A 26,758-nucleotide genomic window follows, 5' to 3' on the forward strand; every position below is an offset into this window, starting at 1 on the left:
ACAAGCTTCTCCTCGCTGCCTCGTTCCCTATATTTTCAATAGTACATCCTCCGACTTGTCCTCGACGACGAGTAGCCTAGGCCAAGTAGAAATTCCAGTCAATCGTCCTGACTGTTCATAGGAATTATCAAGGAAAAGGAAAATCATAAAATAAAATTTGTAAATTGACCAATTTATTTTAAATTTGTTAAAAAAAATATATATTTTCCAAAAATGCCCGAGGCCTCATTTATCAATCATGCGTAGGGAAAAATCTGTGCGTAAACCATGCGTGGGATAATGTCCACGCAAAGTGAGATTTATGAAAATGAACTTTGGCTGTAGAGTGTGTGTAAATTGACAGTGCCAAATTGTGGAATAGGGAACTGCTTGTCAAACATAGTTTACTGTACCTAATCAAATGGTTCCCAACCCGGGGTACTAGGACCTCTAGGGGTACTTGAGAAGAGTCATACAACTATAGGCATACTGGTAAAATGCACATGAGGGGTTCTTCAGGGGTACTCTGGGCAGAGCAAAATTCAGTTGGTGGTACAGTAACCAAAAAAGGTTGGGAACCACTGGCCTAGTCCATGGGGAAAGTATGTGTTGAAATGGTGAGAGTAATAATTAAGTCATTGTTCAATTTCATTGTGAATTCATGAAACATATCTTGACAGGCTAAAATGTGACCACATAGATGTGTTTGTTACGGTAATAATCCAAATAAAGTACAGTAATTTGTTAAATTAGAGGCACGTGTGAAAGTGAAACCATTGTTGAAATACTATAAAAGACTGAGATAATGGGAAATCAATGAGAGATGGCTGATCTTGCTCTGTTGGAAGATTTGACACAGGCTGCATTTAGCAGAGAGCACGTTTTTAGAGACAGATAGGTCTTTTGAGCAGAATGCACAGATTTGGCAAAGGGCAATTTTCAGAGGCAGCTTGTCGATCAGCATCTCACAGCCCTTGATGAGCCAATGTTTTGGATGCAATCGTCATCAAAACGAACATACCATTTCCATACACCATCGCACAACAGGTTGAAGTCAAGAGGGGTTTGTTTGTTATAAATACAAATGGAGCAATAGACGGAAACTACATCGCTATAAAAGCACTATCCCAAAACTAGTTAAACTTTGTGAACAGAAAAGGCTCAAGACTCAATGTGCAGGTGATAAGTTATGTGATGCGCAAAATACCCTACTGAATGTGGTGGCATGACTCATTCAGCATTGTTGGCCTAAAAGCCAGTGTAACAGTATTGCTTCCGTCCCTCTCCTCACCCCTACTGGGGTTCGAACCAGGGACCCTCTGCATATATAGACAACAGCCACCCTCGAAGCATCGTTACCCATCACGCCACAAACTAGCTAGTCAGTTCACATTGGTTACACCAGCAGGGAGCTATTGAAGATGAATGGCTTAATGGTATGTGTTGCCTACTCATATGAAGTATATTTGTCATTGCTAAAGCAACTTCAATTGTCATAATGGTCTTTTCTTTGTAGCTATGTCTTTGTTTTTATTGGTCAAACCACAACTGAGTGAGCCAAATAAAACCTTTTGTTTGTACTCAACCAACCTGACACTAGCATCTCTATTTCATCCTCGGAAAAGTTTATTTTTCTTAGCTGTTTTTGGTTGCGCCTTTGTATTTCATGGTACAGGATGGTATATTCCCTATACAGAAATCGCTCCGCCATTTCCTGGTTGCAAATATTCTAATAGTTTGCCTCATTTCAGTTTATGTGAATGGAAGGTTTATCCAGATGAGGGTGGGAAAGTCCCTATCAGGCAGCTACCTGGTGGATAATGGTACACCACCGGGGAGTGTGATTAGTCCTCTGTTGTTCTGTATCATGATCCATGACATTTACTCTCAGGTACAGCCGGATATTGGGAGGTTGTTATTTGCAGATGATGGGGCCTTATGGAAGAGGAGAAGAAATGTGCCTACATAATCAGGAAGATACAGGAAGCAATTGATGAGGTAGAGCGGTGGGCATTAATGTGGGGATTCAGGTTCTCTATAGAGAAAACTCAGACAGTGTTCTTTACCAGGAGAAACGTGGGAGATGAGGTATGCTTGAGGTTATATGGGAGAAACTTGGAGAGGGTGGGGGCCTTCAGGCTGTCTGACGGGGAAGGAGTGGAGGCTGGGCATTCCTCATTGAGGACCATGTATGTTGCATTGATCCGATCTGTAATAGACTATGGCAGTATACTGTATGGTTCGGCAGTCCGGACATCATTGGAAAGGCTAGATGTCATACAAGGTCTCAGAATATGTAGTGGGGCGTTTTGGACATCTGCAATGGCTGCACTACAGGTGGAGATAGGGGATATGCCATTGCAGATTAGAAGACAGCAGCTGGCAATTAATTATTGGGTCAACCTACAGGGACATGGGGTATCTCATCCTGCAAAAGGGATTTTACAGGCATGCTGGGAACATGAGCGAAGACAGAACACAAGCTTTGGGTGAGTGAGTAATACCCAGACAAAGGAGATGGGACTGTATGGAAGGGAGTTTAGTCCAACGGTATCTATTCCTGTAAAACCATCATGGCTACTCCCACCTCCAGTAGTTGATCTGGATGTGGGTGGCACTGTGGTTAAGGGCGCTGAACTGCAGCACCAGCTGTGCCATCAGAGTCCCTGGGTTCGCGCCCAGGCTCTGTCGTAACCGGCCGCAACCGGGAGGTCTGTGGGGTGATGCACAATTGGCCTAGCGTCGTCCAGGTTAGGGAGGGCTTGGTTGGTAGGGATGTCCTTGTCTCATTGCGCACCAGCAACTCCTATGGCGGGCTGGGCGCAGTGCACGCTAACCAAGGTTGCCAGGTGCACGGTGTACCCTCTGACACATTGGTGCGGCTGGCTTCCGGGTTGGATGCGCACTGTGTTAAGAAGCAGTACGGCTGGTTGGGTTGTGCATCGGAGGATGCATGACTTTCAACCATCGTCTCTCCCGAGCCCGTACGGGAGTTGTAGCGATGAGACAAGATAGTAGCTACTACAAAAATTGGATACCATGAAAAAGGGGTAAAATAAAACAAGAGATACAAAAGAAAGATGGGTAGTGTGATGATACATCTGATTTATTTAAGAGTTGTCTGGATACTGTGTATCAGGATTTTGTGGCCATTTACACAATATGTACTGGTTCAGCATTTGTAGTGCAGAAATGTGGGGTGTAAATCAGGAAACTTATTACAGATAATCTGGCTGTATATATGGTGGAGCTGATGGCCATACCGTTGGCCTTGCAGTGGGTGGAGGAAGTCAAGCCAGACAGAGTAGTTATTTGCTCTGATTAATGTGCAGTGTTAATGAGTCTCCAGTCCTTTAGCTCACGTAGCAGACAAGACCTGCTTTATGAGGTGCTACAAATCCATGGCAGGATTAGACAGATGGGTATACAGATAAGATTTACTTGGGTCCCAGCCCATGTGGGGGTGGAGGGGAACGAGGCAGTTGATGTACTGGCTAAACAAGCACTTAGAAGTGGGGATGTTGATGTTGTACTTTCAATGAGCAAGGCAAAGGCAAAAAGCCTGATATGGACAGTGATGGAGCGAGCAGAGATGACAGGAGCAGTGGAATAGAGATACTAAGGGCGGGCGTTTATTTCCAGTACAGAGGAAAGTCAGGGAGGGGAGGACGACAGGAAGGGACAGAAGAGAGAAGGCTATTTTTAGAAGATTAAGGTTGGGACACAGCCGGTTGAATAAGTCCATAAATGTGATAGGAAAGCATCCAACAGGAAAGTGTGATTGTTGCCAGGAAACAGAGACAGTGGAGCTTGTATTGCTACAGTGTGGGCAGTATCAGAGGGAAAGAGAGAGGCTGAGATCTAATATGAGGGAGAAGGGGATACAGGAAATTAAGAGTATATTGAGTAGAATGTCATTAGATATAGTCTCAAATATTTTGTTATCTATTTTTAAGAGCAAAGGGGCTGGCAGGTAGGATTTCTCTGGCCCACACTCCAGTAGAGTAGGTGGCGGTAATGCACCATAACGTTGGATGCCAACTGCCGATAAATCCCACCGAAGAAGAAGAATTTTACGTGACAAAACTAGCAAGTATAGTGTAGAACAGGGGTACTCAACTCTTACCCGATTAGGTCCGGAGCCTGCTGGTTTTCTGTTCTACCTGATAATTAATTGCACACACCTGGTGTCCCAGGTCTAAATCCCTAATTAGAGGCGATCAATGAAAAAATGCAGTGGAACTGGCTTTGGGGTTCAGAGTTGAGTTTGAGGGGTGGAGAGAATCATTGTAAAACACTGGGAAATATATTTTCCATAACCCCCCCCCCCCCCAAAAATATATATTTTCAGCTGTTTGAAGCTGGTGTACCGATTCTTAGATTTGCTTTCAATGAGAATGACAGATATAGCATTTGGTAGGGTTAACCAAAAAGTTATATATTGCAGATTTAAAGGTACGATTTTGACCATATATGGTTAATTACGGGAGTTCTGAAACGCAAATAGCCCAGGCTGTGCATGAGCACCGAGGCTGCAAACAACTGGTATTCATCAATCAGTGGGGACTGGTGGGAGGAGCTATAGGAGAATGGGCTCATTGTAATGTCTGGAATGGAATATGTTTGAGTGCATAAATATAATTGTAAAAACTGGAAACTATGATAACATTTAAAATGAAACACCCTCAAAGGCAAATTTGTGGCACCCACAATAATCTGCTTTATTTATTCCTGTTTAAATATGTCTGTGTCAGAGTGAAAAACTGTGGATAACTTTGTTATGAAATAGATTTTGTAGTTCAGTTCAAGGTGTCAATCACAGCTCATTCACAAGAAATGAAAGACAAACACATAGGTAAATAGATATCTTGACAACTTTATTTCATGTTGCATTTAATTTAATCTTGTCTTTTACGCACCCAAACAAAACACATGAAAAAAAATGCTATAGTATACTATGGTGTAAATACTATAGTATTCACTGTAGTGTTTTTGCGGACTCAAATCAGCAAAAAAACTATAGTGAACACTGTAGTATTTACTGTAATATACTGTAGTATTTACAGTATACTGTAGTATTTATTATAGTGTAGTATTTATTATAGTGTATTTATCTGCTGGATAAATATTAAAATAGCACATTTTCCACAACCTGTAGGTAGGTAGGACTGGGGTCTTAACAGATAGTTCAAATCCTCTGTGCTTTTCTATAATCTGTAGGGAACACAATATATGGTCTATACTTGTTAAGTACATTTCTCACTTATCAGTGGCACAAATTGGGATATGGAGAGGGGAAATGGGCAGGTAATATGGAAATTGAATACTGAAGTATTTACTATATTTACTATATATAGTGGTAATTTTGCAGACTGTAGTGTTTGTGGACATTACTGTAGTATTTCCTAGAGGGCTTTTTTGTGAATAATGCTGTAGTATTTACGATATTCTACAGTATACTACAACATTCTATAGTAAGTACTACACGTGTTAGAGGGATACCACAGTGTGTAGTATAGAATTCTACAGTATACTACAGTTTACTACAGAAATCTTTAGTAAGTAATGTAGTATTCTATAGTAAACTGTAATGTTTTTTCATGTGATTGACTCATTTTAAGGTGCATTTCACATTTGTTTTGGATAATCAATGCACATTTCAGCAGGATATGACAGTTCTGTCAGATAAAGGTGGTCAATTTCTTGCAATCCTTTTTACACAGAGTCTAACTCTCGGGGGAATTTTTCACAGTTAACGCAGTTCTTTTTATTCAGATTTTGAGTAATAAAATATACACCCACCTTACAACTTACTCTGAATGTACTATTGCTGGGCAATCATCAGTTTGCACTACATATTCAAAGTTTATGACCAAAGACACATAATGATACCAAAGGGAGTCAATTTAACATTTATAGAGACAACAATTAAGATAAACAGTAAAAAATAAAACCTGTTGTGACTTGCAAACTCAGATTGGACTGGATGGATTGCTTATTTTACAAAGAGAAGAAAAGTACACATAGTTTGAATATCTGACATGTTCTTTGACGTCAACAAATGTTGGGGATGCAGTTCAATACTTTAAGCAGTCAATTTCTTGTGTGGAGAGACAGAAACGAAGGAGAGCACAGACAAGGGGTGGTAGACAGTGGCCCATGAGCATTCTTATGTACATGACGTTTGTGTACTTTACAGAACAGCACTTTGTAGAAGATGGGATTTTAGATGGCCTCCTTTTCATTAAATTGGTGCATACTCTCAAGAGAAAGCTGTTGGGATTTAACATTAGTTTAACCAAGTAGTATTTACCTACTCTATATCTGCCATGAAGGGGAGCTTAACACTGTGGTCTATACATTTCTCTGATGTATTTTATAGTTGTTTTAGCACAGGACATGTCTCTCAACAAAACTGTGAGTCAAACTTGAACAAAACACTAATTTGGTTCGTCAAGTCTCAGACACCCTCATATTAGACAGGCAGTTTATTTACAAAGTGATTAAAAAAACATATAGCTATAGACATGGTTGGTGGAATTATAGTAGCAAAATTGAAAATTAAAATATTCACTTAAGGTAAATGTGAAATTTGGACAATGTTCAGTCAACTGTGGATCATAATGTATTTTTCATGTATAGTGTATATTTCAAAATCTTTGCCAACTCATTATTGGTACATTCATTCTTCAGATTTCTCATGTAAAACCTAAAAACCAATTAAACTTAATGTATCCCTATCCCCCATAATGTAACCAGTCCTGGGCTTATGAAATAAACAATGTAGAAACTCTAAAGAAAGGCCATCTGTGTTGAAGCTCTACAAAAATAACACCATGTTGAACCACCACCGTTGCAGCTCTGGTAGAAGTCCTCTGGAAAGACAGATATTTACAAAAGCCCACAAAAAGGAGGGAATGAAGAGGAAGAAGAGTGAAGAATAGGAGCTGAAGTCATCGCAGAAAAGCTGAGGTCACAAAAAGCAACGGTTGAATTCCTCTCGCTGTAAGGTCTCTAAATGGTTACCTCATAATCTCTTTTTTCCTGTAAAGACCAGACAAACACACTCATCAAAAGTTCTTACTCTGGGTCATAATACTTCAGTTGCTCAGCCACTGCCACCCCATACTTTACTTTCATTATCAACAGTGAGATGTTATGCAAAGGTATTTTCTTTCCCAAATTTAAGTTAATAGTAACTACTTGAGGGAAAGAGAAAAAGAGAGAGTGATGAAGTTAGTGAGGGTCAGGGAGCTCAGTGGTGAGGAACCCATTAACCCCACAATGTGTTGACTGAAGTTTTGACACCAGTTTGGTACAGTGACAGGTGATACAGTGGGTGAGGTGGATATGAGGTGCGCTCGTTAAGATGGACAGTCGGCATCAGAAGAAGGCCTCACCTCATTGTTCTTTTGCAGGCAGCCAAGGAGGGACAGACAGACAGACAATTAATAATCACAGAACACAACCCGGCTGATGGGAGGAAGAGGTGGAAAACGAGGAGGATGAGGAGAGTATGGCCCAGTCAAAATGGAGACCAGATTATGTAAGTAACGAATTAGAGAAGCACATCTGCTCACGTCACACAGCCGTCTGAATACCTGCTTAACTAATAGGACATTCCCGCAACACAATATTTTGAATTTAGAGCGTGATATGCATCACTGTTACATTTGTAACAGAGTTGATGAATAGTTTAACACAACACATTGATATACGGTACCAGTTTAAAGTGTGGACACACCTACTCATTCAAGGGTTTTTCTTTATTTTGACGATTTTCTACATTATAGAATAATCGTGAAGACATAAAAACTATGAAATAACACATATGGAATCATATAGTAACCAAAAAAGTGTTAAACAAATCAAAATATATTTTATATTTGGGATTCTTTAAAGTAGCCACCCTTTGCCATAATGACAGCTTTGCACACTCTTGGCATTCTCCTAACCAGCTTCATGAGAATGCATTTAAATTAACAGGTGTGCCTTGTTAAAAGTGAATTCATGCGTTTGAGCCAGTCAGTTGTGTTGTGACAAGGTAGGGGTGGTATACAGAAGAAAGACCTGTTTGGTAAAAGACAAAGTTCATATTATTGCAAGAACAGTTCAAATAAGCAAAGAGAAATGACAGTCCATCATTACTTTACTTTAAGACATGAAGGTCATTCAATAGAACTTTGGAAGTTTCTTAAAATTCATTCGCAAAAACAATCAAGTACTATGGTGAAACTAGTTCTCCTGAGGACCGCCACAGGAAAGGAAGACAGAGTTACCTCTGCAGTCTCTTCTCAACATCAACTGTTCAGAAGATACTGCGTGAATCAGGACTTCATGGTTGAATTGCTGTAAAGAAACCGCTACTAAAGGACACCAAAAAGAAGAAGAGACTTGCTTGGGCCAGGAAACACAAGCAATGGACATTAGACACAATGAACATTAGCAATGTACATTAGCATACTTAATGATTGAGTTGGAGGTGTGCATGGCCACGCAGTCATGGGTGAACAGGGAGTACAGGAGGGGGCTGAGCACGCATCCTTGTGGGGCTCCACTGTTGAGGTTCAGCGAAGAGGAGGTGTTTCCTACCTTCACCACCTGGGGGAGGCCCGTCAGGAACTCCAGGACCCAGTTGCACAGGGCGGAGTTCAGACCCAGGGCCCCACGCTTGATGATGAGCTTGGAGGGTACTATGGTGTTGAAGGCAAGGCTGTAGTCAATGAACAGCATTCTTACATAGGTATTATTGTCCAGATGGGATAGGGCAGTGCGATGGCGATTGCATCGGTCTGTGGATCTATTGGGGCGGGAAGCAAATTGAAGTGGGTCTTGGGTGACAGGTAAAGTAGAGGTGATATGATCCTTGAATAGCCTCTCAAAGCACTTCATGATGACAGAAGTGAGTGCTACAGGGCGATAGTTATTTAGATGGAGACTTATATTTCCCTCACTAACTTAAAACATCAGCTAACCGATCGCTGCAGCTGTACATAGCCCATCTGTAAATAGCCCATACAATCTACCTACCTCATCCCCATATTGTTTTTATTTACTTTTCTGCTCTTTTGCACACCAGTATTTTTACTTGCACATCCTCTGCACATCTCACTCCAGTGTTAATCTGCTAAATTGTGTTTTACTTTGCTACTATGGCCTATTTATTGCCTTACCTCCTCATGCCATTTGCAAACACTGCATATAGATTTTCTTTTTTCCGATTGTGTTGACTGTATGCTTGTTTATTCCATGTGTAACTCTGTGTCACTTTGCTTTATCTTGGCCAGGTCGCAGTTGTAAATGAGAACTTGTTCTCAACTAGCCTACCTGGTTAAATAAAGGTGAAATACATATTTTCTTAATAGTTCAGTTACCTTTGCTTTCTTGTACAGGAACAATGGTGGCCATCTTTTTTTAAATTTATTTTTTTAACCTTTATTTCACTAGGCAAGTCAGTTAAGAACAAATTCTTGTTTTCAATGACGGCCTAGGAACAGTGGGTTAACTGCCTGTTCAGGGGCAGAACGACAGATTTGTACCTTGTCAGCTCGGGGATTTGAGCTTGAAGCATGTGGGGACAGCAGACTGGGAGAGGAAGAGATTGAATATGATTGAATATGTCCGTAAACACACCAGCCAGCTGGTCTCCACATGCTCTGAGGACGCGGCTGGGGATGCCGTCTGGGCCGGCAATCTTGCAAGGATTAATATGCTTAAATGCCTCACTCACGTCGGCCACAGAGAAGGAGAGCCCACAGTCCTTGGTAGCGGGCCGCATCGGTGGCACTGCGTTATCCTCAGCACTTAACCAGCATGGCTACCACAGCATTCTGCAGCGGTACGCATTCCCATCTGGTTTGCGCTTAGTGGGACTATCATGACCCAACACACCTCCAGACAATGACCCAACACACCTTAAGGTTGTGTAAGGGCTATTTCACCAAGTAGCAGAGTGATGGAGTGCTGCATCAGATGACCTGGACTCAACAATCACTTGACCTCAGCCCAGTTGGGATGAGTTTGACCGCAGAGTGAAGGAAATGCACCCAACAAGTGCTCAGCATATGTGGGAACTCCTTCAAGACTGTTGGAAAAGCATTCCAGGTGAAGCTGGTTGAGAGAATGCCAAGTGTGCAAGTCTTTCATCATGGCAAAGGGTGGCTACTTTGAAGAATTTCAAATAAAATATATCTTGATTTGTTTAACACTTTTTTGGTTACTATATGATTCCATATGTGTTATTTCATAGTTTATGTCTTCACTATTATTCTACAATGTAGAAAATAGTAAAAAATAAAGAACAACTGAATGAGCAGGTGTGTTCAAGCTTTTGACTGGTACTGTACATGGTGGAATCATGTTTATCGTACATTGTGCCTTTGACATTTCACAACAAATCCAACACTCACATGAAATAAACACATATTTGTACACTAAATGATGCAGATATGAAGGACTCATGGACAAAGGAATGTGTAAACCAAATACAATAATTGAGACTCAATGTCAAATCTAAGTGCTCTGATAATGTTCTAAAGTGCAACACATAAAACCAATGTAAATACTAAGTGTAAATATAAATACTGTCTATTGCCGAGATTTTTTGTTATAGTCCATGTGATTTAATAACCATAATTCATAAAAGGGTCCATATGTGTATACATTTCAAAAGCATTTCAAACTATACTGAACAAAAATATAAATGCAACATGTAAATTGTTGGTCCCATGTTTCTTGAGCTGAAATAATTATCCATGAAATGTTCCATATGCACAAAAAAGCAGATTTCTCTAAAATGTGAACTGGCGAATCCCGGTTTTAACTGTACCGGACAGATAGCGTTAAGTGTGCGAGTGGTTTTCTGATGTCAACTTTGTGAACAGAGTGCCCCATGGTGGCAGTGTGGTTATGGTATGGGCAGGCATAAGTAAGTTACAGACAAAGAGCACAATTGCATTTTATTGATGGCAATTTGAATGCACAGAAATACTGTGACTAGATCCTGAGGCCCATTGTTGTGCCATTCATCCACCGCCATCATCTCAAGTTTTAGCATGATAACGCATGGCCCCATGTCGCAAGGATCTGTACACAATTCCTGGAAGCTGAAAATCTCCCAGTTCTTCAATGGCCTGCATAACAGACATGTAACCCATTTAGCATGTTTGGGATGCTCTGGATCAACATGTACAACAGCATGTTTCAGTTCCTGCCAATATCCAGCAGCTTCGCACAGCCATTGAAAAGGGGTGGGACAACATTCCACAGGCCATAATCAACAGCCTGGTCAGCTCTATGAGAATGTGATGTGTCGCGCTGCATGAGGCAAATGGTGGTCACAGCAGATACTGACTGGTTTTCTGATCCACGTGTCTACTTTATTTTTAAAAGGTGTCTGTGACCAACATATGCATATCTGTATTCCCAGTCATGTGAAATCCATAGATTAGGGCTTAATGAAATTATTTAAATTGACTGATTTCTTTATATGAATTGTAAACTAAGTAAAGTCTTTGAAATTGTTGCATGTTGCGTTTATATTTTTGTTCAGTGTAATTAATGGATGAGACTCAATGACTGCACGAATCAATCACATGTGAATGACATGATAATGACGATGGATGAGCTTTAAAGTGTCTTTGAAGCTGACACTGATATTAATTATTACAAAAATATATCTTTCACCTCCTTTATACATTCATCATCTCTCCAGGAACGTATTTGTCATGCTCAAATTTCAAATGTAAACACATCTGTGCACTGCAGGTCCCCTATCCCCTGATGGAGTGCTTGTGCGGTCTTATTTATCCACTGAAAATAATGTGATACTCATACAAAAACACATTTAGCTTTAAATCTAAGTAGACTGTAGTGCTTGAAAGATTTAAAGCTAAGTAGACTGTAGAGCTTCCAAACTTTAAAGCTAAGTAATAGACCTCGAGAGCCAGAATTGATTGGCAAAAGTGCTTGTCTGCATTCATCACAAGACCACAAATTTAGAGGCTCAGTTCAGAGCTCTGGTTGCTGATGTGTTAGATGGTGCCCTCTGCTGGTAAGATATGAGATGACAGTCAGGCAGATTGCAATGAGATGGATCAGGACTGGACAATGGAATTCTTGGAGTCCACGTCTCGGAGATTCATGTGCATGACATCCGTACTTACTCCTTTATCATAGACTGGGTTGTTGAAGGCTGACTCCTCTGTCATGTTGTCATACGGCAGGGATGATGTAGGCATTCTGATGGTCTTCCCCTGAAGTCTAAGCGGGACAGAGACAAACAAGCACACTTGAACAGTCTCAACTGCTCTGAAGCATATAACTGAATTAGTTATGTAGTTACTTTCCAATCTCTTATTCTCATACTCACTTTGCAAAGTAGAGGTAAATCCCCAGGATGACTACCAATACAACCGCAGCAGGAATCAGAACGGCGATGGCAATGTTGGTTCCCTCCATACCGTACTCAGGACTAGCAACTGAAAATAAACATGAAACATGCATAACTAGAAATGACCTGAAACAAGTACAGCATAAGTATACTATATATACACAAAAGTATGTGGATACGGCTATTACAGCCACTTCCGTTGCTGACAGGCATATAAAATCGAGCACAGCAGTAGAATGGCCTTACCGAGGAGTTCAGCGACTTTCAACATGGCACCGTCATAGGATGCCACCATTCCAACAAGTCAGTGCATCAAATTTCTGGCCTGCTAGAGCTGCCCTTTTCAACTGCAAGTGCTGTTCTCGTGAAGTGGAAATGTCTAAGAGCAACAACGGCTCAGCCGCAAAGTGGTAGGCCACACAAGCTCACAAAACAGAACTGCTGAGTACTGAAGTACATAGCGCATAAAAATCGCATTTGCTCGGTTGCAACACTCACTACCGAGTTCCAAACTGCCTCTAGAAGCAATGTCAGCACAAGAACTGTTCATTGGGAGCATCATAAAATGGGCTTCCATGGCTGAGCAGCCGCACACAAGATCGACATCGGCTGGAGTGGTGTAAAGCTTGCCACCATTGGACTCTGGAGCAGTGGAAATGTGTTCTCTGGAGTGATGAGAAACACAGAGCCCTGACCTCAACCCCATCGAACACCTTAGGGATGAATTGGAATGCAGACTGTGAGCCAGGCCTAATCGCCTAACATCGGTGCCCGACCTCACTAATGCTCTTGTGGCTGAATGGAAGCAAGTCCCCGCAGCAATGTTCCAACCTCTAGTGAAAAGAGTGGAGACTGTTATGGCAGCCAGGGGGGGGGGCAACTCCATATGAATGCCAATGATTTTGGAATGAAATGTTTGATGAGCAGGTGTCCACATACTTTTGGTCATGTAGTGTATATCTCCTCTATGGCATCATAATACTTCACACTGTGGTTACAACTAGCTGGTATACTGTACTTACCATCCAACGTTCGCTCATTCAAATACTGCAAAGAGGACGCTGGGAAAAAAGAAAAGCGATTTGGGTACCCTGATCATTTTACACATCATGGAACTGGGTATCATAAGTTATTAGAAGTTGATACATGTGTACCTCTACAGGCGGGTGGTGTGCTGCTCCACTGTGACGGGTGTCCAGGGACACAGCGGATGGTGGGCTCCCCCTGCAGCTCATATCCGGTACGGCAGGAGAAGCTCAGTGTCTCCCCTGCCTGATAGAAGGCTTTCTCTAAGCTCTGCACGCTGGTGGAGGGGGCACCAGGGTTCCTGCAGGGCTCATACTTCTCAGCTGCCAGGACACACACAGACAGACACACACCATGGCTGTCACTATGGTTGTCTCTATACTTCTTAGACAGCAGAGTACCCTTATTACATGTATAATTTCTAACATCAGTACAGTCTTCCACCACTTACTTACACAAGGCAGCTACAGGCCTGCCAAATTAAAGGAAACACTTCCACACAGATGTGGTTTCTGAGTTAATTAATCCCTAAGAGTATATTGACGCACACATATGTCAATCTAATTAACATAATACAAAAATCCCCATAGAAATCTGTCAGTTTAAACTAGAGATCTGTTTTTCGCCTGGGCTGCGTCTCAATCCAGCCTTCCGCATCTGCAGTGGGAAGAGGCAGAGCTAGAGCCGTGTTTGTCACACCAGGAGACATCCATACAACCCATACAAATCAATGTATATGGAGGGAGTTTTGTGAAAACAAATTTAAGGGATTAAATATGTGTAAAAAATATAGATATATTTCCTGAGCTTTCTTATATCTCCTAGATATAGGACAAACACTTTCAAAACCATATTCTTTAAGATTTATTTTTTACTGTCTTGTTTGCCATTTATAAATGGGTTATTATTATTATTAGACCATTAATAATCACCATTTATAAATGGTGTGTGTGTGTGTGTGTGTGTGTGTGTGTGTGTGTGTGTGTGTGTGTGTGTGTGTGTGTATGTGTGTGTGTCACCAAAGCTGAACCCAGTTGAACACTTATGGAGATTCTGGAGTGGCGCCTGAGACAGCGTTTTCCACCACCGTCAACAAAATACACAAAATCATGGAATTTCCCACGGAAGAATGGTGTCACATCCCTCCAATAGAGTTCCAGACACTTGTAGAATCTATACCAAAGGCACATTGAAGCAGGTCTCGAGGCTAGAGGTGGCCCAACGCCAACAGAGACTTTCAATCTCCATCATTTAAATGTTATACTTGTTGTTTTTCTTTTTATGCACTTTGAGCTTTTTTGAAAAGCACTATACAAGTTCAAACATGTATTTATTATTATTATATCTGTAACCTAAGTATGCCTAGTAGGTGTCACGCCCTGATCTGTTTCACCTGTGTTTGTGCTTGTCTCCACCCCCCTCCAGGTGTCGCCCATCTTCCCCATTATCCCCTGTGTATTTATATCTGTGTTCTCCGTTTGTCTGTTGCCAGTTTGTTTTTGTTCGTAGAACCTATCAGCGGTTTTCCCCTTGCTCCTGTCTTGTCTAAGTTCCTGTTTTGTAGTTTTCCCCAGCTTTGACCCTTCTACCTGTCCTGAACCTGCCTGCCATCCTGTACCTTTGCCCCACTACTCTGGATTATCGACCCTGACCCTGCCTGCCATCCTGTACCTTTGCCCCACTACTCTGGATTATCGACCTCTGCCTGACCTGACCCTGAGCCTGCCTGCCGTGCTGTACCTTTGCCCCTGTTGTTGTAATAAACATTGTTACTTCGACACAGTCTGCATCTGGGTCTTACATTAAACGCGATAGTAGGTTAGGTCTACTGTCTAGCCTAGGCCTACTATGTTATGCTTGTAAATTCTTTGAGCAATTTATTTAAGTGGACCACAATGGCCATTTTCTAACTTTTTTTTGTAATTCTTAATGATTTTAAATGCATTATCTACGTGTGCTTGTATTGTGTTGTAAATGATCAAATAAATTAAAACGCCTTATTAAGACACTTTATGTTGGTGTTTCCTTCATTTTGGCAGTTAGCTGTACCTCGCCTTGTTTTGCGCTATGCAAAAGTAATGATGTTTGACACTGATCGATGCAGCCATGAAAAGGCACTATCACCACAGAAATAGAATGAATAGAGCAGGGTTGGAAGCTTGAACCCTGGAAATTTGACTGGTAAACTCATGGGTAGACTCGCAATGGCTGCCTGGTATTGTGATGCAATCATTTCCATGGTAATGTGGAATGTTCTATCAACTGATGCTGGATCACCATGGTAATGTATAATGTTAATTCAAATGATGCTAACTGATGCCGTAATGTCATTTGAGTTGACTCAACAAATCACAGCACAAGTTGAACGATACACTTACTGGCACAGAGTTCTCTGAGTTATCTAAAGGAATATTGTAGACTTTTAGAAAAACCATGCTGATTGTTAGAGAGGAGGACGACTATCCTGCTTGAATAAAATAAAAAGCACTGTGTGTTTGTGTGTGCGTGCGTGCACGTGTGTGTTTATCTGACCAGATATAGTTTCCCGACTTACGGTTACACTTGGGCAGCCTCTCGCTCCACTTGGGGTTGGCTGAGTCTCTGTTGTAGCAGGTGAGCAGTGTGCTTCCAGACAGGGAGTAGCCCTTATTGCACACATACTGCACTGTCGATCCCACCATGAAGCGGGATCCCGTCACCATCCTCCGGCTGTGCTCCACATTCCCTGGGTCAGGACACGTCATCACTGATTACACAGACACAGAAAACAGAAAGACAGAAAACACAGGCAAATGGATAACTACTCTAATACATAACCACTACAGTACAATACATTCACAATCATCATTATCAGTTACACCACATGTGATCAACAGTGGTTCCCTCAATAACGTGCCAGTCTCGTACAATAACCCAGTAGATGACACAGAGCCTTCTAATTAAATATCAGACATTATCTTGTTGGTCATTAAAAATTAACACTATTGTAAAGTGACTGTTCCACTGGATGTCAGAAGGTGAATTCACCAATTTGTAAGTCGCTCTGGATAAGAGCGTCTGCTAAATGACTTAAATGTTAAATGTAAATGTAACATGGCTGGATATTGAAGCCATTCAGGCATTGCAGCCTACAGCCCAAGGGACATCCCAACATAAAACAATTATTACAGTTTACTATAGAATACTAGGGTACTTACTATAGAATTCTGTAGTAAACTGTAGTATATTATGTAATACCATACTTTACACTGTAGATCATGTGTAATAATTTTGTAGTATACCGTAGAATACTATAGTAAATCCCCCAAAGAACACTGCAGTAAATAATACAGAAAGGTCTGCAAAATCACTACAGTCCACAAAAACACTATACTTATTTAAATATAGTAAATACTGCAGTATTTCATTTCCATATACCCTGCCCATTCCCCTCATGTCTATATTTGCCCACCTGAGTGAGAAAACTATATGCCAAGTATAGACCATATATTGTGTTGCCTACAGGTTATAGAAAAGAGCAGAAGCGCTGAAGTCTCCATTCATAACCCAGTTCTACCTCCTTACAGGTTATGGAAAATGTGCTCTTTTAGTATTTCTACAGTAGATTTCCCGAAGGAGAACATCCCACACATCTATGTCAAAGATAAAACAAAAATACTTTAGTAAATACTACAGTAATGTCACCAAAAACACTACAGTAAATACTACAGTATACAACAGTTCGCAAAAAATACAGTAGATACTACAGTATACTACAGTCAGCAAAACCACTACAGTAAATACTATGGTACATACACTACAAAAGTATGTGGAGATTTGCTTGTCAAATATTTAATTCCAAAATCATTGGCATAAATATGGAGTTGATCCACCCTTTGCTGCTAGCCTCCACTCTTCTGGGAAGGCCTTCCACTAGATGTTGGAACATTGCTGTGTGGACTTGCTCCCATTCAGCCACAAGAGCATTAGTGAGGTTGGGCACTGATGTTTTGGGCAATTAGGCCTGGCTCGCAGTCGGCGTTCCAATTTATCCCAAAGGTGCTCCATGGGGTTGAGGTCAGGGCTCTGTGCAGGACAGTCAAGTTGTTCCCGATCTTGAAAAAACATTTCTGTATGGACCTCGCTTTGTGCATGGGGTCATTGCCATGCCGAAAGGGCCTTCCCCAAACTGTTGCCACAAAGTTGGAAACACAGAATCGTCCAGAATGTCATTGTGTATGCCGTAGCATTAAGTTTTCCCTTCACTGGAACTAAGGGGCCTAGCCCAAACCAGACCATTATTCCTCATCCACCAAACTTTACAGTTGGCACTATGCATTGAGGCAGGTACCGTTCTCCTGGCATCCGCTAAACCCAGATTTGTACATCGGACTGCCAGATGCTGAAGCACACCAGCCGAAGCTTGGCAATGTGCATGGTGATCTGAGACTTGTGGCTGCTCAGCCATGGAAACCCATTTCATGAAGCTCCCAACGAACAGTTCCTGTGCTGATGTTGCTTCTAGAGGCAGTTTGGAAGTGAGTGTTGCAACTGAGGACAATTCTTACCCACTACGCACTTCAGCACTCTGAGGTCTCATTCTGTGAGCTTGTCTGGCCTACCACTTCGTGGCTGAGCTGTTGTTGCTGTAAGATGTTTACACTTCACAATAACAGCACTTACAGTTGACCAGGGCAGCTCTATTAGGGCAGAAATTAGACAAACTGACTTGTTGTAAAGGTGGCATCCAATGACGGTGTCATGTTGAAAGTCATTAAGCTCTTCAGTTTGGCCATTCTACTGTGAATGTTTGTCTATGGAGATTTCATGGCGGTGTACTTGATTTTACACACCTGTCTGCAACGAGTGTGGTTGAAATAGCCGAATCCACTCATTTGAAGGCGTGTCCACATACTTTTGTATATATAGTGTACTACTCTTTTTTTTGCTGTAAATACTACATTATACTGCAGTAAATACTACATTCACTCTGGATACATTCAATAGCAACATATAAAGTGTTGGTCCTATGTTTTAATGAGCTGAAATAAAAGATCCCAGAAATGTTCCATATGCACAAAAAGCTTATTTCTCTACATTTTTGGGCTCCAATTTTTTTTTCATACATTTGCAGTTTTGTCACGCAATACAATGCTAAATATGTCTCAAGTTTTGAGGGAGAGTGCAATTGGCATGCTAACTGCAGGAATGTCCACCAGAGCTGTTGTCAAATAATTGAATGTTAATTTCTCAACCATAAGCTGCTTCCAACTTCATTTTTTAGAATTTGGCAGTACGTCCAACCGGTCTCACAGGCAAAACCTGTGTAACCACGCTGGCCCAGGACGTCCACATCCGTCTTCTTGACCTGCAGGATCGTCTGAGACCAGCCACCCAGACAACTGATGAAGCTCTGGGTTTGCACAATCGAGGAATTTCTGCACAAACTGTCAGAAACCATCTCAGAGAAGCTGATCTGCGTGCCCGTCGTCCTCACCAGGGTCTTGACCTGACTGCAGTTCGGCGTCGTAACCGAATTAGGTGGGAAAATGCTCACCTTCGATGGCCACTGGCATCCGTGAATTGTGCTCTTCTCAGTTTCATCTTTTCCGGGAAATGTTGTGAACAGAGTGGTGGTGGGGTTATTGTATGGGCAGGCATAAGCTGCGGACAATAACAACAATTGCATTTTATCGATGTCAATTTGAATGCACAGAGATCCTGAGGCCCTGTCACGTTCTGACCATCATTCGGGTGTGTTTTCCTTGTTTTAGTGTTGGTCAGGACGTGAGCTGGGTGGGCATTCTATGTTGTGTGTCTGGTTTGTCTATTTCTATGTTTGGCCTGATATGGTTCTCAGAGGCAGGTGTTAGTCATTGTCTCTGATTGGGAACCATATTTAGGTAGCCTGTTTTGTGTTGGGTTTTGTGGGTGATTGTTCCAGTCTTTGTGTTTGTGGCACCACATAGGACTGGTTTGGTTTTTCAAGTTTCTTGTTTTGTAGATTGTTGTATTTTCATCTTTATTAAAGATGTACAAAACTAACCACGCTGCATTTTGGTCTGTCTCTTTCACCAGAAGAAAACCGTTACAGGCCCATTGTTGTGCCATTCATCTGCCGCCATCACCTCATGTTTCATCATGATAAGCATGGCCCCATGTTGCAAGGATTCCTGGAATTTGAAAATGTTCCAGTTCTTCCATGGCCTGCATTCTCACCAGAAATGTCAGCCATTGAGCATGTGTGGGATGCTCTGGATCGACATGAACGACAGCGTGTTCCAGTTCCCAACAATATCCAACTTCACACAGCCATTGAAGAGGAGTGGGACAAAATTCCATAGACCACAATCAACAGCCTCATCAACTCTATGCAAAGGAGATGTGTTGCCTGCCTGAGGAAAATAGTGGTCACACCAGATACTGACTGGTTTTCTGAGCCTCGCCCCTACCTTTTTAAAAAGCTATCTGTGACCAACATATGCGTATCTGTATTCCCAGTCATTGTAAAACCCATAGATTAGGGCCTAATGCATTTATTTCAATTGACTTATTTCCTTATATGAACTGAGTAAACTCTTTGAAATTGTTGCGTTATATTTTTGTTCAGTGTAAAAGTTGCTTTTTTTATGCTCTCCTAGCTGTGCTATTGAGGAACTAGAGCACACTTAGTTGTTTTGTTTGGAACACAACCCTGTATCCCCGCCCTCACACAATTACTGTTGTTGTCTACGCAATTCAAAAACATCCCAGTATAAATTGCAGTCCGGGCCAGGTGGGCATCATTTGAAAGCCTGTTCTAATGCCAACATGACTAGTTAAGTTATTAAATATGATATTACAGTGTTAGGCCTTCACAATGCAATTGAGTGAAACAGATCATAATTTTGATGTTCGTAGAAAGGAATCATGAGTGCCTTCAGGTGTGTGTGCTGCAGCTAATTGTCTTCACAATAGACAAACATAGGCTCATTCTGTTTAGAACAGCCAAGCATACGCCATTTGTCATCTTGGAACTGCATTTTTTATATTAATACTTTAAAACAAATGGTGATTTATAAGGTGGTGCAGCAGCACCCTCAGCACCCCTACTTCCCGTGGCTCTGTCAAGATGGTATTTATTATAATCCTCCATGTCTCGTCTTTCAAAATACATAGAATCCTCTTCATTTACAGCATTTCCCCCACTCAGACAACAAAACATTTGCAAAAGTTGCCCAATTAGCAGGAGGGATGAGACATTTTCTTGTCGCTCGAGGTGCTCAAATTCACAATGTCTGTCAGTCAATATTCATACAGCGCTGTGAAGTGCAGAGCCCGAGAGCTGTTATGTCATGTATAGCAGGTACTGTGTTCCAATTTATTAGTGCTGAAATCTGCCATTTTCAACCCGTATACAGTTACGAGTGTAAAGGGCTGCAGCCTTTTCACCAAACTTTCCTCTTTTCTTTTTATGTCAGATGGTCCAGCACCATCCTCAGACAATTGCTTTAATTTTTGGTATAATTCTAATTTCTGGAAAAGGCTTTAAATAAAGGTTTAAATTCAGGTCAAGTGACATGATCAAACACAACACAGTGCCCTACCATATGGCTTGTTGAGGTGTATGCAACATGTTCTCTCACCTGTAGGTGGCAGTCAAAACAGTTTGAGTTGTGTGTTTCTCAGTAGACCCCTGAAGCAACAGATTTCAGGACAGCAATTATGTTCACACTAGTGGTTTATGAATGCCATTAATTAAATAATGTCCTCACTTAAAACGTCTGGTTAAATTTGGCATGACTATTGCCTTGGTATAGCAGTGGCTGTAAAACCAAGTGGTACTAAAAATGAGTATACTGACATTGCATTTTCCTCTGGATTTGATAACACAGGTTATCATCTGTATGAAGTGTTGATATCTAATCTGGAGTTTATCCAGGCAATGAGGGAGCTATTTTATGCAAACATGGGTTTATATGTTTTACTGCATTTCTATACAATGACCGCAGGTAGGCTTCTTTAACACAGTAAACTGATACAACATGACAATGACATGTCAGCTGGTTCATGGACAAGTAACAAGTAACAGAGGGGTGAATGAGGGATTGAATGGGTGAAAGAATTATACACATTCATTTCTGGAGTCTGAAGTATATTGAAGTCTGGCAACTTTATGGTTTTTATTGTACTGTTTTTAAACATTTTATCACTACAATTTAATTGTTTTGAATGTTCAAGTTATTTTAAAATGTTAATAGTATATATTTTTTTACATACATGTGCCTTGTTGAAATAAATTAATTTAGTTCCTACTGTACATACAGTACAAGTCAAAAGTTTGGACACACCTACTCATTCAAGGGTTTTTCTTTATTTTGACTAATTTCTACATTGTAGAATAATGATGAAGACATCAACACCATTAAATAACACATATGGAATCATGTAGAAACCTAAAAGTGTTCCAAATATATTTTCTATTTGAGATTCTTCAAAGAAGCCACCCTTGATGACAACTTTGCACACTCTTGGAATTCTCTCAACCACCGAAGCAGCCAGCTACCAAGGACTGTTGGCTCTCCTTCTCCATGGGCTACCTGAGTAAGACATTTAAGTATGTTAACCCTTGCAAGGCTGCCTGTCCAGACTGAATCCCTAGCCACATCCTCAGAGCATGTTCAGACAAGCTGAACTAAACTGAACTAAATGACTGAGTAGCACTCACTTCTGTCATCATTAAGTGCATTGAGAGACTAGTCAAGAATCATATCACCTCTACCTTACCTGACACCATAGACCCACTTCAATTTGCTTACCAACCCAAAAGATCCACAGACGATGCAATCGCCATTGTACTGCACACTGCCCTTTCCCATCTGGACAAGAGGAATACCTATCTAAGAATACTGTTCGTTGACTATAGCTCAGCATTCAACACCATAGAACCCTTCAACCTCATCATTAAGCTCTGGGCCCTGGGTCTGAACACCGCCCTGTGCAACTGGGTCCTGAAGTTCCTGACCCCCAGGTGGCCCGCAGGTGGTGAAGGTAGGAAACAACACCCGCAAACACAGGGTCCCAACAAGGCTGTGTGCTCAGCCCCCTCCTGTACTGTCTGTTCACCCATGTGTGCGTGGCCACACATTCCTCCAACTCAATCATCAAGTTTGCAGATGACACAACGGTAATAATCCTGATTACCAGAGACAGCCTACATTGAGGAGGTGAGGGCCCTGGGAGTGTGGGGCCAGGAAAATAACCTCTACTCAACGTCAACAAAACAAAGGAGCTGATCGTGGACTTGGACTTGGATTGTGGAGCACCCCCTATCCACATCGAAGGGACTGCAGTGGAGAAGGTGGAAAGCTTCAAGATCCTCTGGATTCACATCATGGACAAACTGAAATGGTCCACACAGACAGTGTGGTGAAGAAGGCGCAACAGCGCCTCTTCAACCTCAAGAGGCTGAATAATCTTGGCTTGGCATGTAAAACCCTCAAACTTTTACAGATGCACAATTGAGAGCATCCTGTCAGGCTGTATCACCGCCTGGTACGGCAACTGCAACACCCCCAACCGCAGGGCTCTCCAGAGGGTGGTGCTGTCTGCCCAACGCATCACCGTGGGTAAACTACCTGCCCTCCAGGACACCTATAGCAGCCGATGACACAAGAAGGCCAAAAAGATAATCATGGACTACAACCACCTGAGCCACTGCCTGTTCACCCCACTATCATCCAGAAGGCGAGCTCAGTACAGGTGCATCAAAGCAGGGACCGAGAGACTGAAAAACAGCTTCTATCTCAAGGCCATCAGACTGTTAAATAGCTATCACTAGCACCTTAGAGGCTGCTGCCCTATATACATAGTCTTGAAATCACTGGCCACTTTAATAATGGAACACGAGTCACTTTAACTTTAATGTTGACATATTTTGCATTATTCATCTCATATGTACAGTTGAAGTCAGAAGTTTACATACACCTTAGCCAAATACATTACAACTGTTCTGGGGGGTAAATGGATATAATAGTGACGGCTCAATCAAGTCTGGTGTTATTTTTTAATCATAAGGATATATACCAGAGGCGTGATTGTCAACACAATGTAAATAAATTTGGTTACGTAAATAGTCAGTATATGTACAGTTGAAGTCGGAAGTTTACATACACCTAAGCCAAATACATTTAAACTAAGTTTCATAATTCCTGACATTTAATCCTAGTAAAAATTCACTGTTTTATGTCAGTTAGGATCACCACTTCATTTTAAGGAAGTGAAATGTCAGATTAATAGTAGAGATAATTATTTATTTCAGCTTTTATTTCTTTCATCACATACCCAGTGGGTCAGAAGTTTACATACACTCAATTAGTACTTGGTAGCGTTGCCTTTAAATTCTTTAACTTTGGTCAAACGTTTCCGGTAGCATTCTGGCAGAACTGAAAAAGCTTAAGGACAACAAAGTCAAGGTATTGGAGTGGCCATCAAAAAGCCCTGACCTCAAATCCTATAGACAATTTTTGGGCAGAACTGAAAAGGCATGTGCGAGCAAGGAGGCCTACAAACCTGACTCAGTTACACCAGCTCTGTCAGAAGGAATGGGCCAAAATTCACCCAACTTATTGTGGGAAGCTTGTGGAAGGCTACCTGAAACGTTTGACCCAAGTTAACCAATTTAAAGGCAATGCTACCAAATACTAATTGAGTGTATATAAACTTCTGACCTACTGGGAATGTGATGAAAGAAATAGAAGCTGAAATAAATCACTCTCTACTATTGTTCTGACATTTCACATTCTTAAAATAAGATGTGATCCTAACTGTCCTAAGACAGGGAATCTTTATGAGGATTAAATGTCAGGAATTGTGAAAAACTGAGTTGAAATGTATTTGGCTAAGGTGTATGTATGTAAACTTCCGACTTCAACTGTATGTACTTTTAAATGTCACCTCAACTGCAATCCAAGTCTTTGGGTTGTGCTATAGATAAAGCACAGTGATAACAAAGTTGTTTTATAGAATATCTGACATTCTATTTCAATTTGAACTTTGTTCTGCTTTTGAATGGTTGACAGCATATTGATAACACACTGGGATGGGTGAATAAATGTTGAAATTCCATTGATCAACATCTCAACCAAATATGACTAAAATGTCCATGTTGAAATGAAATTGTGTGGCCAGTGGGTTGTTATTTCCTAGCTTACCTTTCTCACAGCTAGGGACGTCTCCACTCCACGTCAGGTCCCACTGGCACATGAGGATCTCAGAGCCCTGCACCTCGTAACCTGGGTAACACTGGTAGGTGACCACTGTCCCATGGATCAAGTCTGGGTGGGAGGTGCTCTTCCAGCCATTAGTGATCTCTGGCAGCTCAGAGCATGTGTCGTTCCTTGGGACCTCTGTGGGTGGTGAGCCAGGCGGGGGCAGGATGTAGTGAGTTGGAGGTAGAGGGGGAAGGAGAGATATTGAGAGAGACAGAGATAGAATGAGCAGGGGATGTTGAGATGTTATCTTTGTCAAAAATGTCCCTCATCGCCTCCCAGGTGGCACAGTGGTCCAGGGCACTGCATCGCAGCGCTAGCTGTGCCACCAGAGACTCTGGGTTTGCGCGCCCAGGCTCTGTCGCAGCCGGCCGCGACTGGGAGGTCCGTGGGGCGATGCACAATTGGCCTAGCATCATCCAGGTTAGGGAGGGATATCATTGTCTCATCGCGCACCAGCGACTCCTGTGGAGGGGGCCGGGCGCAGTGCACGCTAACCAAGGTCGCCAGGTGCACGGTGTTTCCTCCGACACATTGGTGCGGCTGGCTTCCGGGTTGGATGCGGGCTGTGTTAAGAAGCAGTGCGGCTTGGTTGGGTTGTGTTTCGGAGGATGCATGACTTTCGACCTTTCGTCTCTCCCGAGCCCGTACGGGAGTTGTAGCGGTGAGACAAGATAGTAACAACTAATAATTGGATACTATGAAATTGGGGAGAAAAAGGGGGTAAAAATTCAACAACAAAAAAAGTCCCTCATCTGCACATGGGTTATCCATTAATCAGAAAAATAAATGAACTTTAAATTGAAATTGATTTCTCTAATGATATAGACTAATGAAATCTACACAGGTTGATTTATACACATCAAGTAAAGCCCAAATGCTCTGACTGTACTGGTGAGTGTGGTTAATAAAACAGATTCATGAGAGTCCAGCAGCAGAGCACAGGGAATCCGGTGGTGCGTTCTGCATGTGAATTTGGTTCTGGAGTGTGAAGAGCATGCCATCAATTTGCAGTGATTGCACACTGCACTGTGTGCCGGGCAGTGGGTGGTTTGGCACTACCCATTCTGCCCCTTTCTTATTTCACTATGGCACACAAGGCTGGGGGTGCAGCACGTAGCAAATACAGATGATGTAGACAAAGCGCGCCACATAATTGTGTTTTTGATGTCCCATAATCCTATGCACCGGTGGCCGTTCAGAGGGAAAAGACAGCAGATAAAGCCCGGCTTTTCATCTTGTATCCTGCCATTCTCTCTTTGCGGTATTACTTTCTATTTAGTAATAATCTACCTCTCTAACTGGTTGCTAACAGCAGCCTCTTTTTGGAGTCTCTCTTTTTAGCCAAGGGAATTTTATTATAATTTCGTTGCCTGTGATAGTAAAAAAAAAAAACTACAACACTGTATTCTGTGTACTGTATGGACAATTTTGCCATAGGAGAATAGTTTTTTAAAATCTTTTATCTTCCAATAACTCTTCCTTTAAAGTATTTCTCAGAAAACCGTGTGCAGGTACAACTAAACAGTATCTGAGACACGTCTCACCAAAGAAGTGGACCACGAAGCCGTTGCCATAGCCGTAGATGTTGGTAGCAGGGTCCGACTGGAACTGGATGGTGACATCAGCCATGGAGGTGTAGAGCTTGAAGCGAGACCTGGTGCCACTGTACTGACCCAGGATGTTAGCTGTTAGGTCATCACCGTCGTAAAAGGTCAACAGGTCATTCTTACCCACATTGAGCCTGCAAGGAGAGGGAAAGGCAGGAGTCAGTTAACACATTGGAAAAAATGAGGGTCTAATTTATATCTGCATATATAAGAAAGAAAGAGTGACAGAGCACATATCACAGCAGAGGAATGCTTAATTTTCTCCAAAAAGTGACTCCTGAAAAATTATACCAATTCATGCTTCATGTTTCTATCAAAATACAACTGCAGAGAACTGTCAAGGAGGGTGAGAGACGTCTTGCAGGAAAATGTCAGAGCTTTATAGGAAATCTAAATTCTGTTTACATTGGATGGATCTGATGTGAAATACACACTAAATAATTCAGCATTAATTTGCCTCTGTTTGACTCCTCTCCACAGAGCTCTCTCTCTCCCATGAATATGTACTGGAAGATGTATTTGCC

The 26,758-nt window shown here is 41.8% G+C and overlaps 1 protein-coding gene across 1 annotated transcript in view; it reads right to left on the bottom strand.

Moving 5' to 3' along the window:
- Nucleotides 1-4,835: 4,835 nt before the first annotated feature.
- LOC135547838 (seizure protein 6-like) overlaps nucleotides 4,836-26,758 on the bottom strand; it is a 44,661-nt gene continuing 22,738 nt past the window's right edge. The window contains exons 7-14 of the mRNA XM_064977065.1: nucleotides 26,172-26,368; nucleotides 24,568-24,762; nucleotides 15,951-16,142; nucleotides 13,525-13,719; nucleotides 13,393-13,431; nucleotides 12,350-12,458; nucleotides 12,144-12,240; nucleotides 4,836-7,023 (exon numbers count right to left, since the gene is read on the bottom strand). Coding sequence (XP_064833137.1) covers nucleotides 6,994-7,023; nucleotides 12,144-12,240; nucleotides 12,350-12,458; nucleotides 13,393-13,431; nucleotides 13,525-13,719; nucleotides 15,951-16,142; nucleotides 24,568-24,762; nucleotides 26,172-26,368 — 1,054 coding nt within the window. The 3' untranslated portion in view covers nucleotides 4,836-6,993. The remainder of the gene's footprint in view (nucleotides 7,024-12,143; nucleotides 12,241-12,349; nucleotides 12,459-13,392; nucleotides 13,432-13,524; nucleotides 13,720-15,950; nucleotides 16,143-24,567; nucleotides 24,763-26,171; nucleotides 26,369-26,758) is intronic.

The sequence above is a fragment of the Oncorhynchus masou genome, chromosome 11 (assembly GCF_036934945.1).
Source record: "Oncorhynchus masou masou isolate Uvic2021 chromosome 11, UVic_Omas_1.1, whole genome shotgun sequence".
Lineage (NCBI taxonomy): Eukaryota > Metazoa > Chordata > Actinopteri > Salmoniformes > Salmonidae > Oncorhynchus > Oncorhynchus masou.